Source organism: Pipistrellus hanaki, assembly GCF_964339955.1.
Source record: "Pipistrellus hanaki genome assembly, chromosome: 1".
NCBI lineage: Eukaryota > Metazoa > Chordata > Mammalia > Chiroptera > Vespertilionidae > Pipistrellus > Pipistrellus hanaki.
In genome coordinates, this window is record NC_140503.1 from 103,812,403 (window position 1) to 103,827,796 (window position 15,394).

The 15,394-nt window shown below is 42.7% G+C and overlaps 1 protein-coding gene across 2 annotated transcripts in view; it reads right to left on the bottom strand.

Annotated features, from left to right (window-relative positions):
- ARIH1 (ariadne RBR E3 ubiquitin protein ligase 1) overlaps window positions 1-15,394 on the bottom strand; it is a 138,689-nt gene that overhangs the window by 36,912 nt on the left and 86,383 nt on the right. For both annotated transcript variants that reach the window (XM_084897937.1, XM_084897938.1), the window contains one exon: window positions 6,350-6,416. In XM_084897937.1, coding sequence (XP_084754063.1) covers window positions 6,350-6,416 — 67 coding nt within the window. The remainder of the gene's footprint in view (window positions 1-6,349; window positions 6,417-15,394) is intronic.

A 15,394-nucleotide genomic window follows, 5' to 3' on the forward strand; every position in this document is an offset into this window, starting at 1 on the left:
TCTGCACCCCACAAGGAAAACTAACTAGCAAAAAGTCCTGGGTGCAAGGGGCAACTGGTATGAACCAGTATTCATGGACTACCCGAAGAACAGTGGATTTAGGGATGGGCCGGGTAACCCACTCCTTCATGGTAATACCAGAATGCCCCTACCCACTGTTAGGACGGGACTTACTGACCAAGATTGGAGCTCAGATAACTTTCAGACAAGGGGGGCCTCAGGTCATCGATGGTGAGAGCCACCCCATCCACGTTCTGACTCTGAGAATAGAGAATGAGTATCGCCTCCACCAGGAGGCGCTCCCAAGGGGGGGATAACATGGATAGATGGCTACGAGAATTCCCCACAGCCTGGGCAGAGACAGGAGGGGTAGGACTAGCTGCTCACAGGACCCTAGTCCTAGTGGAACTACTGTTTGATCCTTACCGGAGAAGGTCCGGTAAGGATCAAACAGTACCCCATGTCTCAGGAGGCCCGGGAGGGAATTCAGCTACACATCCAGAGACTGTGGAGTCTAGGGGTGCTGGTTCCCTGCCAATCTGCCTGGAACACCCCCCTACTGCCCGTCAAGAAGCCTCATACAAATGATTACCGACCGGTGCAAGACCTCCGGGAAGTAAATAAAAGAGTCATGGACAAACACACAACTGTCCCCAATCCATACACTCTCTTGAGCTCCCTGGTGCCCACCAGAATCTGGTATACTGTATTAGATTTAAAGGACGCCTTCTTCAGTCTGCCGCTAGCACCCAGAAGCCAACCCTTGTTTGCCTTCCAGTGGCATGATCCAGAGGAGGGCTACAGCGGACAACTCACCTGGACACGACTGCCTCAGGGGTTCAAGAATTCGCCCACCATCTTTAATGAGGCACTACACGAAGACCGGGGTGAGTACAGAAGGGAGCACCCTGGCCTCACCCTCCTACAGTACGTAGAAGACATCCTGATTGCTGCCGATACGGCCGAGGACTGTGAATAAGGAACCCAGGATTTGGGGTATCGGGCATCCGCGAAGAAGGCACAGATATGCAGAGAGAGGGTAAATTATCTGGGGTACATCTTGGAGGGTGGACAGCGGCGATTATCAGATGCCAGAAAAGAAACTGTCCTAAAGATCCCCACACCCACCTCTCGAAGAGAAGTGAGAGAATTCTTAGGGTCGGCTGGCTACTGCCGTCTCTGGATTCTGGGTTTTGCTGAGATTGCCAGGCCCCTGTACAAAGCTACCAGAGAGGGGAAGACATTTGAATGGACAGAGAAAGAGGAGGCTGCCTTTAATCAGTTGAAAAAGGCCCTCCTACATGCCCCGGCTCTGGGACTGCCAGACATTACAAAGCCCTTTCACCTCTTTGTAGATGAGCGCAAAGGAGTAGCGAAGGGGGTTTTAACTCAAGCCTTGGGCCCCTGGAGCCGTCCAGTAGCTTACCTGTCTAAGAAACTAGACCCAGTGGCTGCCAGCTGGCCACCGTGCTTGAGGATTATTGCGGCAACAGCACTCCTAGTGAAGGATGCTGAGAAGCTAACTCTAGGGCAAGAAATCTGGATTACAACCCCCCATGCGGTTGAGGGAGTTCTAAAACTGCCACCTGATAGATGGATGAGTAATGCACACATGACTCACTACCAGTGCCTCCTAAATCCTCCCAGAGTGCAGTTCCGCCCCAGAGCAGCCCTCAACCCCGCAACTCTCCTGTCTGACCCCGACCTAGATGCCCTGCTACATGACTGCGCCGAGATATTGGAACAGGTGCATGGACTCCGGAAGGACCTGACAGACCATCCCCTCTCAGATGCAGAGGTCGCATGCTTCACCAATGGAAACAGCTTCATGAGAAACGGGCACAGGTACGCAGGTGTGGCAGTAGTAACTGAGACTGACACCTTATGGGCAGAGGCTCTGTCATCTGGAACAGCGGGCAGAACTCATCGCTCTGACAAAGGCATTGACACTAGAGGCCGGGAAACGACTCAATGTCTTTACAGATAGCCGATACGCGCTTGCCACAGCTCACATCCATGTGGCAATCTATCAGAAGAGAGGGCTGTTGACTACAGAAGGAAAGACCATAAAAAATAAACAAGAAATACTCGACTTGCTAGCTGCCTTATGGCTCCCAGCCAAGTTAGCTATCATCCACTGCCCAAGACACCAGAAAGCCAACAATCCTGTAGCCAGAGGCAACCAGAAGGCTGACCAGGTGGCCAAGGAAGTAGCCCTCACTGCAGTCCCCGCACTGGCCCTGCAATTGCCAGACCCAGGGAACCCAGTTCTGCCGGATCAGCCCGGATACTCCCAGAAAGAATTAGAGCGAATCAAAAGCCACCCAACGAACAAGGAAGTCAGAGGCTGGTGGTATGCTCCAGACGGGAAGCTTCTGCTACCAGACCAGCTTGGGATCCCGATGTTGAAACACATACACCAATCGACTCACCTAGGGTCCCGTAAATTAAAGGATTTGGTCCAGCATGCTAAGATCAAAATTCACCAACTGGACGCCAGAACAGATCAAATTGTATCAGCCTGTAAAACTTGCCAGCTTATAAATGCAAGGGCCGGGTCAAGTGGAAAAGGAACCCGACTTAGAGGAACAAAGGGGTGCATTGGGAGATTGACTTCACTGAGGTAAGGCTGGGAAAGTATGGCTATAAATATCTTCTAGTTTTTGTAGACACCTTTTCTGGATGGGTAGAAGCATACCCAACTAAGCATGAAACAGCCCAGATGGTTGCTAAGAAGCTACTGGAGGACATTCTACCCAGGTATGGTTTCCCAGCTATGATAGGATCGGACAACGGCCCGGCTTTCATCTCACAGGTAACATAGGCAGTAGCCAAGGCTATAGGGGCAAACTGGAAATTACATTGTGCGTATAGGCCCCAGAGCTCAGGACAGGTAGAAAGAATGAATAGAACATTAAAAGAGACCCTTTCTAAACTAACCATGGAGATTGGCGGGGACTGGGTGGCTCTCCTTCCCTATGCTCTTTACCAGGTGAGGAATTCACCCTATACACTAGTCTTCACTCCCTATGAAATTATGTTTGGTAGGCCCCCGCCTATCATTCCCAATCTTAAGACAGAACTGCTAACTGAATTTGACAACCAAGAAATATCTTTTTTTTTAAGAAGGCTCCAGAGAGCACATGAGGACATTTGGCCACGCCTACAGGCCATCTATGAGGCTGGCCCGATCCAGACGCCCCACCAGTACCGGCTGGGAGACTGGGTCTTTGTCAAAAGACACCGCCAGGAGACACTTGAACCACGTTGGAAAGGACCATACATCGTGGTGCTGACGACACCCACCGCCCTCAAAGTGGACAGCATTGCGACCTGGGTCCACCACACCCATGTTCGGCCAGCTGACTCCTCTATCCGGGAAGAATTCGCCAACCGATGGAGCATCGACCTAGACCGGGACAACTTCCTCAAGCTCAAGTTACGGCGTACTCAACCTGCCTGATACTGGAAATTTTGTTTGCAGCCGCTTCGGCTGCAGGAGTCCCCCACACCTCATTCACTGGTTCGGGGGGAAAGACTCACTTCTGCCCTGGACACTCCCGACCCCGCTGTGTAGTCTTGTGTCTTCACTGGACACATCTCGTGGACTCCCCCAAAATGTCAGATCAGGGCACCGGGAAGGAGGAACTTTATGCACCCTTCAGAGGTGCAAAAGGTCCCATGATTGGGCCTATTAAGTCTCAAGACAAGGGGGGAATGAGAGGGCAGGGTGGGGTGAAAGGGCAGGGCAGGGTGAGAAGGCAGCGCGGTGGGGGGGCCAGCTCCCGGTAACTGGACCCTAGCCCTAACCCAACCAATCAGGTCAGCCAAGGTAGTGGCACCACCCTCCCTATAAAACCCACTGATATGTTAAGTTCTTTCTCTTTCTCACTATACCCTCCCTGGTGTAAGTGGGACTGAGCTCGGACTAGTCCGAAATAAATACAGGCTTTCTGCAATTGCATTGGATTCGGCTCCCTGGTAGTCTTTGGGGTTTATGACACTTGGGCATTACAGTTGTTAAAGTATTAAATTTGACAGTAAAATAGTCAAGTTTTCAGATAAGTTAATATTCAAGAAAATTTAATTGTACAAGAGGCTGTTCCTAAAGTATTAACCAAAATTTCTATTGGTAGTTCATTTCATAGTAAAATTGCTTAACATGCAATGAACCCTAAAACAGCCATAGTTTTTGTGAAAAAACTTAAAATTTAAAAGCTATCAAAACTGCATTATAAAAAAAATATTCCAAAAGCCTCCTAATTAAATAAGAAAAAGGGGGATAGTGGAAAAATACCATGTAAAGAAAAAATGTCCTGTAAGTAAATTACATCTAAAAAAAATTTTTTTTCTTTTGAAAACCAATTTTCATTTGTAATGCTATCAGCAAGACAGCCATGAAAAACACACATGGTATCAAATAAGTCAAAGAAAAATTGTTTGGGGAAAAAAATTAAAAGGATCACAAGTAAAATTTATAGAAAAGATTCCTTTATTAATTTTGGTCGAGATATGTTTGCATGTCTTCAGAAAAACAACTCCAAGACCATGTGGATTCCTGCAACAGAGAGGAATTAGCAGGAATACTCCATCTAAATTGAAGAAAAGAGGAGAAAGTCCAGACATTGAAGACGCTGACGCTGACGATGGCTTGCCATGCCAGCAGTCAGCAGCTATGCGACGCTACAGATTGCCCAGGACCAAATAGAGATGGTTGGACCTGAATCGCCACCATCCAGATATCAATGCAGACATATGAAGAACTTTTGGACTCAGAACTTTTGGACATTGAAACTTGGACTTAGAACTCTTATCTTAGACTTTGAAATCTGGACTCAAACATTTTATTGTTCTTATATGTTTATTTCTGGTCTGCAGATGCAAGATTTTTTAAAAGAAAGAAATGGGGGAGATGCCGGAAACCAATCTTTGTCTCACTAATAGAAAGAGGCTGGTCAACCTTGAAGCTCTGAAAGGTCAGAACCCTATTTAATTGAGACAATAGTAACTGAAACAACTTCCCCATCTTGTAATCATGTAAATCCTTACTGATATGATAATCCGCTTATTACCTGTCTAAGGGCTATGGGTGTTTCCCAAAGCTGCTTAAGGGTAATGGGTGTATCCCATAGCAGCCTCAATAAAAGGAATAGCAAGGCCAGAGCCTAGAGAGTCTTCCCACTAGAGGTTGACTCCCGCCTGGCCCCCCATTTGTCCCAAATTAACTCTTTTCTAGTCTCTCTCTTCATTTTAGTGTGTGGCCTCCTCCCGAAACCGGACCCTGAGTGGGCCCTAATCATGCGGGTCGTGTTAAGGGTTCCCACACCATAGTTTGCAGACCTCTGTCCTAATAAAAAGATATTTGATAAAATCACAGCATTCATTATTAACAAAGCTTATTGGTAATGGAAGCTAAAACAAAGCAGAGTTAGAGTACCAAACATGATTATACAGGACCTTTATCAGTTATAATTCTCTGCTAGGGATCAAGAGCTATAAAGGAAGAATACTAAAAAAAATAATTATCAAAGTTGAAGAGCTATAAAGAGATATCTACTTATTGATTTGTCACAATCCTGAGATAAATATCACATGATCTCACACATTTGTGGAATACAATGAACAACTTAAACTGATGAACAAAAATAGACATAGAAACACTGAACTGCCAAGACTGGTTTGGCTCAATGGATAGAGCGTTGGCTTGGGGATTGAAGGGTCCCGGGTTCGATTCCGGTCAAGGGCATGTACCTTGGTTGCGGGCATATCCCCAGTAGGGGGTGTGCAAGAGGCAGCTGATCGATGACTCTCTCTCATCGATGTTTCTAACTCTATCTCTCTCTCCCTTCCTCTCTGTACAAAATCAATAAAATACATTAAAAAAAAAAAGAAACATTGAACAGACTGTCCAACCTATGAAGAAAGGCGAGGGGTGAGGGGTAGGAGATTAACCAAAGAATTTGTAAGCATGCATATGAGCATAACCGATGGACATAGACAATTAGGGGGTGAGGTCATGTGCTGGAGTGTGTGTGTGGGGGGGGGAGGGGGGGGGAAGAAAGGGGGAGGAGGAGTGGCCCAGGAGAGGTCAATGAGGGGAAAAGGAGACTGATGTAATACTTAAACAATAAAGAATTTAAATTTAAAAAAGAAAAACAACCTATATGCATAACCCATGGACACAGACAATAGCATGTGAAGGCGAAATTGGGTAGAGGGGGGCAATGGAGGAAAAAAAGAAGAGACATCTATAATACTCTCAACAATAAAGATTTTAAACAAAATTAATTTCTATTATAAAAAAGAATTACTCTAATTAAAAGAGAAACTGTTAAGATAAATCACTTACCTCGACAAAGCTATTTGTTATTAAATGTTGATACTTTAATTTAACCTTTGAATCTGTGATCAGGCGCCTGAAAGCAAGAATAAAAATAGTTTATTAGGGAGTTTCAGCCAAGAGTATTTTCTGCATTTATAAATAAAATTTCAATGCTAAGTCTATAAAACTGCCCTAACTTGAAAATATTAAAATGCACATAGATTATCAATAAATATAACTGTAGTAATCAAAACAGTACTTTCTATATTTTATTAGTTTCTATAGTTTTATTTTGGTAAATGTTTTCCCCATATTTCTTACATTCTAAATATTCTATTTTTATCCGGTTTGTATTAATATTTAGTGACTTACCAACTACTGCCAATTTTAGGCCCCTTTCAGAGTCTTTTGACTGACATCTTGCCTTAAACTATAATTTCTCAGCGACCTTTCCTCAGATCCCCTCTCCAAAATCAGTGTGTGAAATAAGAGATGACAGGAATGTTAGAAAATTGATCCACGTTTTGAGTTCTTTCTTTCTTTCTTTCTTTCTTTCTTTCTTTCTTTCTTTCTTTCTTTCTTTTTTGCGTTCTCTTGGTAATTTATCAGAAATACTGATTGTAACCTGGCTTCTCTTGTCCACCAAGAACACTATATTCACAACTACTTCTAGAGATCACAGGAACCCATGAAAGTGAAGAACGCTGAAGCTTAAGTTTCATTAGTTTTAATAGTAAAAACTCTTTTAAGTGTGTAAGAAAAAGGTGTTGCTGAGCCCCTCCACCTTGGGTACACACATGCTGGAGCCCTGTGGGGCTAGCTCCTTAGTGAGCAGGCCTCTGGATCCAGACCGCTGTAGCAACCCAGAGCTCCCCAACACAGGGAAGTGCATTTTAAAGAAATTAAAGTAGGATTGCAAGACAGTGGTGGATTAAGTGATATTCCCTAAGGACAAAACTGAAATGTCAACTAAAATATAGAAAAAATCAAACTGAATAACCAACTGAAGACTAGTTGGAGAGAACACTTATAACCAAGGACTTAAAGAGGAGGCCATAACAAGAGTGATAGGAAATGCTGAAGCACAAGAGGGCACAGAAACAAACCCAAGGAGGCTGCAGCTGAAATTTGGGAGGGATATTTCAGCAGTGGGGGGCTCCCCATGAGAAGCGTGAGGTTTGAACATCCAGCTAGCCTCCCCAACCCTCATTAACAGAACTGAGAAAGGTGGCCACATAACATCTGGCTGTGAAAAGCACTGGTGGTGTTGTCCTGCAGGGGGAGAAGGTAAATGTAGGCACCTCCTTAAAGGCACTGAATGTGGTTGTCAGTCATTCTGGCAGAGGGAGGGAGAGTGGACTAGAGTTGCATGAGAAGAGTGTGGGATTGGTGGCACTGGGGAGAGAGCTGAGAAGAGAGTCACCTGGAACCCTGTGCTGAGGCATTCCCTCATGCTGCAGAAAGCATCATCCTTAGGAAAACTTTCCCCAACAATGCAGCTTTGGGGGATTGGTGGGGAGAGAAATTGTCCCAACTATTAGAAACCCTTTGCCTACCATGTGGAGTTTATGGTTCTGCTGAACTCTGCAGCCTGAGGCTCACTAAGTGACCTAGACTAACAATCAGCCTGCAGGAAGAGGCAGCTCTCTGGATGCTTTGAGTCTTTCTTTGCCTGATTTGCTTCTGGGCTTGAGGCTACAGAGAACAGATCAAGTTGTGCAGCTTGGTACTTTGCACATGCATCCAGCCTAAGCAGAGGAAGCCACAAGCCGTTGATCACTGATAGCTCCAGAGTACTCAGGGCCAGTCACAAACAGCATCTGGCATTGGCCTGAAAGAGAGAGACTCCAAAGAGGCCACCAAACCAATAAAAAACCCAATGGACAGTTTCAGACAACACCAGAACAGGATTAAATAGGCTTCACAAGCACTATATCCACAGGGAGATATTGGCAGACTCCAAGCCCTACTGAGGTGAATGCAGATTCTTGTGATCAACACCTGCACAGCAGCCTGCACACTGTGTTGGGGGATGAGCCAGCCTGACCATCAAGCCCACACACACACAAGTCAATAGCAATCAAGATTCAATTACAACAGGCAAGGCCAACACAATGTGCACAAAGGACATTATTATAGCATCCAGATCTGGTGATCAGGGAGACTGCTTTTGGGTCCTACAGATCACCTACTACATAAAGCCACCCTAGCAAGAGTGGGGGTTGTAAGCAGATCTAATTAATTTGTAGAAACAAACCCAAACAGGCAGCTAAAATTTGGAGACAAAGAAATAAGCCCTAAATGAAGGAACTAGATAATTCTCTACAAAATTAACTAAATGAATTGGAGATTAGCAATTTATTAGATATAAAGTTCTGAGTAATGATTATAAAAGGATGCTCAACAGCATGAAAAAAGGCATAAAAACTACAAAAAACGAGTCAGAAATGAAGAATGACATAGCAGAAATAAAGAATATATGAATAGAAAAAAACAGATTAGAAGAAGCTGAAGATCTGACGAATTAGAATACATGGTAGAAAAAAAAAATCACTCAAGAACCAAAAAGAATAAACAATTAAAGAACAGGAGGACAGTTTAAGAGAGCTGTGGGACAGCATGAAATGTAACAGTATCAGCATCATGCAGCGCATTCAACAAAATCAAGTAACCATTTTTGATAAAAACTCTCAGCAAAGTGGGAAGAAAAGGATCAGACCTCAGCATAATAAAGACCATATATGACAAACCTAAAGCCAACATCATATTCAATGGGCAAAAACTAAAACCATTTCCCATAAGAACAAGAAAAAGACAGGAATGCTCGCTTTCACTACTCTTATTCAACACAGTACTAGAAGTGTTTGACACAGTGATAAGACAAGAAGAAGAAATAGAAGGTATTCAAATTGGAAATGAGGAAGTAAATCTCTCATTATTCACAGAAGACATGATATCATATATAGAAAACCCTATAGCCTGTCTAGAATGGCTCAGTGGCTGAGCGTTGACCTATGAACCAGAAGGTCCCAGTTCAATTCCTGGTTAGGACACATGCCTGGGTTGTGGCTTCAATCCTCAGTATGGGGTGTGCAGGAGGCAGCCAATCAATGAACCCCATATTAATGCTTCTATTTCTCTCTCCCTCTCTATAAATAAATAAATAAATAAATAAATAAATAAATGAAAGACCAAAAAAAAGAAAAAAGAAAAAAGAAAAAAGAAAAAAAGAAAAGATAACTCTAAAGACTTCACCAATTTAATGAATTTAATAAATTCAGCAATGTAACAGAATATAAAATTAACACCCAGAAATTGATGGCATTTTTACACATCAATAATGAATTCTCAGAAAGTAGAAACTAAACAAATAATCCCATTTAGCATTGCAACAAAAATATTAAGATACCTAGAAATAAACTTAACCAAGAAGGTAAAAGACATGTACTCTGAAAACAATAAAGGACACTGAAAAAAAGAGAAAGAGGAAGATATAAACAAGTGGAAGAATATACCATGTTCATGGGTTGGTAGAATGAACATCATTAAAATGTCCATACTACCCAAAGCAATCTACAGATTCAATGCAATTCCTATTAAATTACCAATGGCATATTTCACAGATCTAGAACAAATTATTCCAAAAATTTATATATGGAACCAAAAAAACCCCCAAATAGCCATAGCAATCTTGAGAAAGAACAAAGTTATAGGGATCACACCACCAGATATGTTATACTACAAGACCACTGTACTCAAAACAGCCTGGAACTGGCATTAGAACAGATATATAGACCAATGGAACACAACAGAGAACCCAGAAATCAGCACAAGTTATTATGCTCAATATTTGACAAAGGAGGCAAGAGCACATAATAAAGTAAAGGCAGTCTCTTCAATAAATAATACAAATGGAGTTAGGACAATCCCTTCAATAAAACAATGGAGTCAAGACAGATTTTTCAACTAAATAATACAAAAAAAAGTGAAACTAGACCACCAACTTACCCCAGGCACAATAAACTCAAATGGATAAAAGACTTAAATGTAAGATGTGAAACCATAAAAACCCTAGAAGAAACAATAGGCAGCAAAATTTCATACATTTCTTATAGCAATATGTGTCCTCTTAGGGCAGAGAAAGTATCTCGTACCTTTTGAGACAGCACAGAGACACATGAGAGCATTATGCTAAGTGAAATAAGCCAGTCAGAGAAAGATAAGTATCATAGGATTGCACCCATATGTGGAATCTAATGAACAAAGTAACCTGATAAACAAAATAGATTCAGAGCCCTAGCTGGTTTGGCTGTGGATAGAGAGCATCAGCCTGTGGACTGAAGGGTCCCAGGTTCAATTCCAATCAAGGGCACATGCCCGGGTTGCAGGCTTGGTCCCCATTGTGGGGTGTGTAGGAGGCAGCCAATCAATGATTCTCTCACCATTGATATTTCTCTCTCTCTCCCTCTCCCTCTCCTTTCCTCCCTGAAATCAATTTTTTAAAACAGTGTGTGTGTGTGTGTGTGTGTATGTGTGTGTGTGTATATATATATATATATATATATATATATATATATATATAGAGAGAGAGAGAGAGAGAGAGAGAGAGACAGACACATAGAAGCATGGAACAGACTTTCAAATCTCAGAGGGAAGGTGGGGGTGTATGGTAAGAGATCAACAAAAGAACTTGTATGTATATATGCATAACCCAAGAACATGGACATAGACAATAGCAGTGATCGCCAACTGGTAGTCCGTGAGGTCTGAAAAGTTGGCAACACCTGAACAAAAGGGTCATGAAGGCCTGGGGTGAGGGATAAGTGGGAGGAAAAAAGGGGATATATGTAATATTTTCAACAATAAAGATTAAATAATATATCTCTGCCCAGCTGGTGTTGCTCAGTGGGTGATCATCAACCTATGAACCAGGAGGTCATGATTCAATTTCTGGTCAGGGCACATGCCTGGTTTGTGGGCTTGATCCTGGGGGAATGGGGGAGGTGCAGGAGGCAGCAGGTGATTATTGATTCTCTCTCATCATTGATGTTTCTCTCTCCTTCTACCTTCCTCTCTGAAATCAATAAAAAAATTTAAAAATTTAAAAAACCTCTGATTTAGTTAACAAGTCCTTTAAATTCTACAGTTATTTATTTAAAAGAAAATGGAAGCTACATACCATTAGTATACAATTAAATAAAAAAATTAAAATCCCTCTTTCTAATCCCTAAACCAACCCAGCTGATACCACTATTAAAATTCTCTTATGGGAAACCAAGATAGAGGCATAGGTAAACACTTAAACTGCTGCCTCGCACAACAATTTCAAAATTACAACTAAAAGACAAAATGGACATCATCCAGAACCACAGGAAGGCTGGCTGAGTGGACATTCTACAACTAGAAGGAAAGAGAAAAGCATACTGAGACTCAAAGGAGCTGCAGGAGGCAGAGGTACTGAGAAACGCGGTGTGGAGAGGACTGGCATCTGAGTGCACAGCTGGCTTTCTCAATTGGGAGGGAGACAAAAGCTCCCAACTTCGCTGAACTCCGATTCCGGGTGAGACTCTGGGAACCCAGACTTATACGGGGTGAAATTGTACTGTCAAGAAAGAGAAAAACACACTGAGACTCACAGGAACTGTGGATGGCAGAGGTACTGAGGAGCGTGCACTAACAGGGCAGGTAACTGACTACGCGGCTGGCTTTCTCAAGCTTGAGGGAGACAAAAGCTCCCTGAACTCCAGTTCAGGGTGAGACTCTGGGGACCCAGACTCATTTGGGGAGAAAATGGACTGTCTGGAAGTGAGCGGAATTCGAGGGCGGCTTTCTCTTAGAGGTGCTTGCAGCGATTACCATGGGACACTGAGACACAGGGGCCTATTAGGGAAAGGCTGATAAGAAACCAATGCTGTCTGCTCCGGCCCATCCAAGCTGAGGACAGAGGCTTTTGCAAGTCCTGTCTCACAAGTGTGTCTCCAGCACAGATGTTCTCCCATCATGCACAGCTGATCATCACAGCCAATTGGCATGGAGGTCAATTCCTCCCAGTGATAAAAACAATCAAGGCTTAATTAAAACAAGACTGTGCACACAGCCTACAAAGGAGTGCAGATAACTGGGGAAGCTGAGCCACCGGGCCCTATAGAACACTTAGCACACAAAGCTACTCTATTAATTCAGGGAAGCAGCAAAAATACGGAATCAAAGAAACAGATTACAAATGAAAGAAATGCAGGAAAGCATCGGCTGGATATAGAGTTCAAAATCACAGTTATAAGTTTTTTCAAGAATTTTCTAGAAAAGGCCGATAAATTTAGTGAGACCCTCAAGGATATGAAAAAAGAACAACTAGAAATTAAGCATACACGATTGACATAAAAAAATATTATACAGAGATCCAACAGCAGAGTAGAAGAACACAAGAATAAAGTCAAAGATTTGAAATACAAAGAAGCAAAAAACACTCAACTGGAAAAGCAAAAAGAAAAAAAGAATCCAGCCGAAACCGGTTTGGCTCAGTGAATAGAGGGATGGCCTGCAGACTAAAAGGTCCCAGGTTTGATTCCAGTCAAGGGCATGTACCTTAGTTGCGGGCACATCCCTGGTAGGGGGTGTGCAGGAGGCAGCTAATCAATGTTTCTCTCTCATCGATGTTTCTAACTGTCTATCCCTCTCTCTTCTTCTCTGTAAAAAAATCAATAAAATATATTAAAAAAACAAAAAGAAATAAAAAAAGAATCCAAAAATATGAAGATAGTGCTTGACAACTTCAAGCATACTAACATCAGAATTATGGTGGTGCCAGAAGAAGAGAGAAAGCAAGATACTGAAAAGCTATTTAAAAAAATAATGACAGAAAACTTCCCCTACCAGGTGAAAGAAATAGACTTATAAGTCTAGGAAATGCACAGAACCCCAAACAAAAGGAATCAAAGAGGACACTAAGACACATCGTAATTAAAATGCCAAGAGCAAAAGACAAAGACAGAATATTAAAAGCAGCAAGAGAGCCAAAACCGGTTTGGCTCAGTGGTAGAGCATCGGTCTGCAGACTGAAAGGTCCCAGGTTCGATTCTGGTCAAGGGCATGTACATTGGTTGCGGGCACATCCCCGGTGGGGGGTGTGCAAGAGGCAGCTGGTCGATGTTTCTCACTCATCGACGTTTCTAGCTCTCTATCCCTCTCTCCTCCTCTCTGTAAAAAATCAATAAAATATATTTAAAAAAATAAATAAAAGCAGCAAGAGAAAAACAGTTAGTTACCTATAAGGTGGCACCATATGACTGTCAGCAGATTTCTCAACAGAAACTATGCAGGCCAGACAGGAGTGGCAAGAAATATTCAAAGTGAGGAATAGCGAGAACCTACAACCAAGATTACTCTACCCAGCAAAGCTATCATTCAGAATTAAAGGTCAGATAAAGAGCTTCATAGATAAGAAAAAGCTAAACGAGTTCATCACCGCCAAACCAGTATTATATGAAGGTATTCTTTAAGAAGAGGAAGAAGGAGAAAAAGGTAAAGATAAAAATTATGAACAACAAATACATAATTATCAACAAGTGAATCTAAAAATCAAATGAATAAAAAATCTGAGGAAAAGAATAAACTGGTGAATATAATAGAATCAGGGGCATAGAAAGGGAGTGGACTGACAATTCTCATGTGGAAGGGGGTATGGGAGGTACGAGAAGAGACTGGACAAAAACCGTACATCTATGGATGAGGACAGTGGTGGGAGTGGGGGTTAAGGGCAGAGGGTGGGGTGGGAATCAGGTGGAGGGGAGATATGGGGGGGGGGGGAAAGAGGAACAATTGTAATAATCTGAACAACATTTATTAAATTAAAAAAAATTTCTCTTATATGAGCCTAACGAGTGGTTGAGGACAATAGGGGGGTGGGGTATTGGAATGAGGGGTTGAAGATAAATATGTTGATACCTTAATCAATAAAGAAATTAAAAGAAAAAAAGAAAAGAAAAAGGAACAGAAGAAAAAAAAAATTCTCTTATAAACATTCTCAAAGTTTACTATGCATTTACCATGCTGCATATCCAAAGAGCTCAAGAAATCCCAAAGAAGATAAACACAAATAGAACCATATCCAGGTATATCACAGCCAACTGCTTTAAGCTCAAGACACAACAATTCTTGAAAGCAGCAAATAGAGGATAACAATATAATTAACTAGAGGCTTGGTGCATGACATTCGTGTGTGTGTGTGTGTGTGTGTGTGTGGGGGGGGGGGGGGGGTAACATGGGGGAGAGCCAGGCCTGCGCCCTTCAGCAGTCTGGAAGCCCTCAGAGTATGTCTGACTGACAGCTGCGGGGAGTGGGCCTAAACTGCAGTCAGACATCCTTAGCACTGCTGTGGAGGTGGGAGAGGCTCCCACCACTGTCGCTTATGCTTGCCAGCTGTCTGCCTGGCTTGTGGCTGAGCGGTGCTCCTCCTGTGGGAGCACAGTGACCACCAAGGGGCAAATCCTGCGCTGAGGGTCTGCCCGATGGTGGTCAGTGTGCATCATAGTAACTAGTCATTCTGCCATTCAGTCAATTTGCATATTACCCTTTTATTATATAGAATCGCTGCCTTCTAACTTCCATTTTTGTCTTTTTAAAATTTTATTTCAGAGAGGAAGAAATGTATATTTCTACACATATACATTTGTAGAAATTGCCAAACTGCATTAAAGTGTTTGCAAGAGTTTATACTATTGTACTATATTTTCACTCAATTACCAAATCTTTACTTCTTACCAAAATGAAATGTAAAAAGGACTTTAAAAAAAGTTATTTTGCCCTAACCAGTTTGGCTCAGTGGGTGAAGCATTGGCTTGCAAACCAAAGGGTTCCGAGTTGGATTACAGTCAAGGGTATGTAAGTTAACTGCAGGCTCCTCCAACTGCCAGGGACTTTTGGGTGGGGCAGGTGCAGGAGGCAACCAACTGATGTGTTTCTCTCACATGTTTCTGTCTTTCCCTCTCTCTAAAAGATCATGAAGAAATAGCCTCGGGTGAGGATTATCAACAACAAAAAAGTTATTTTATCTGCTCTGGCTGGTATCCTCAG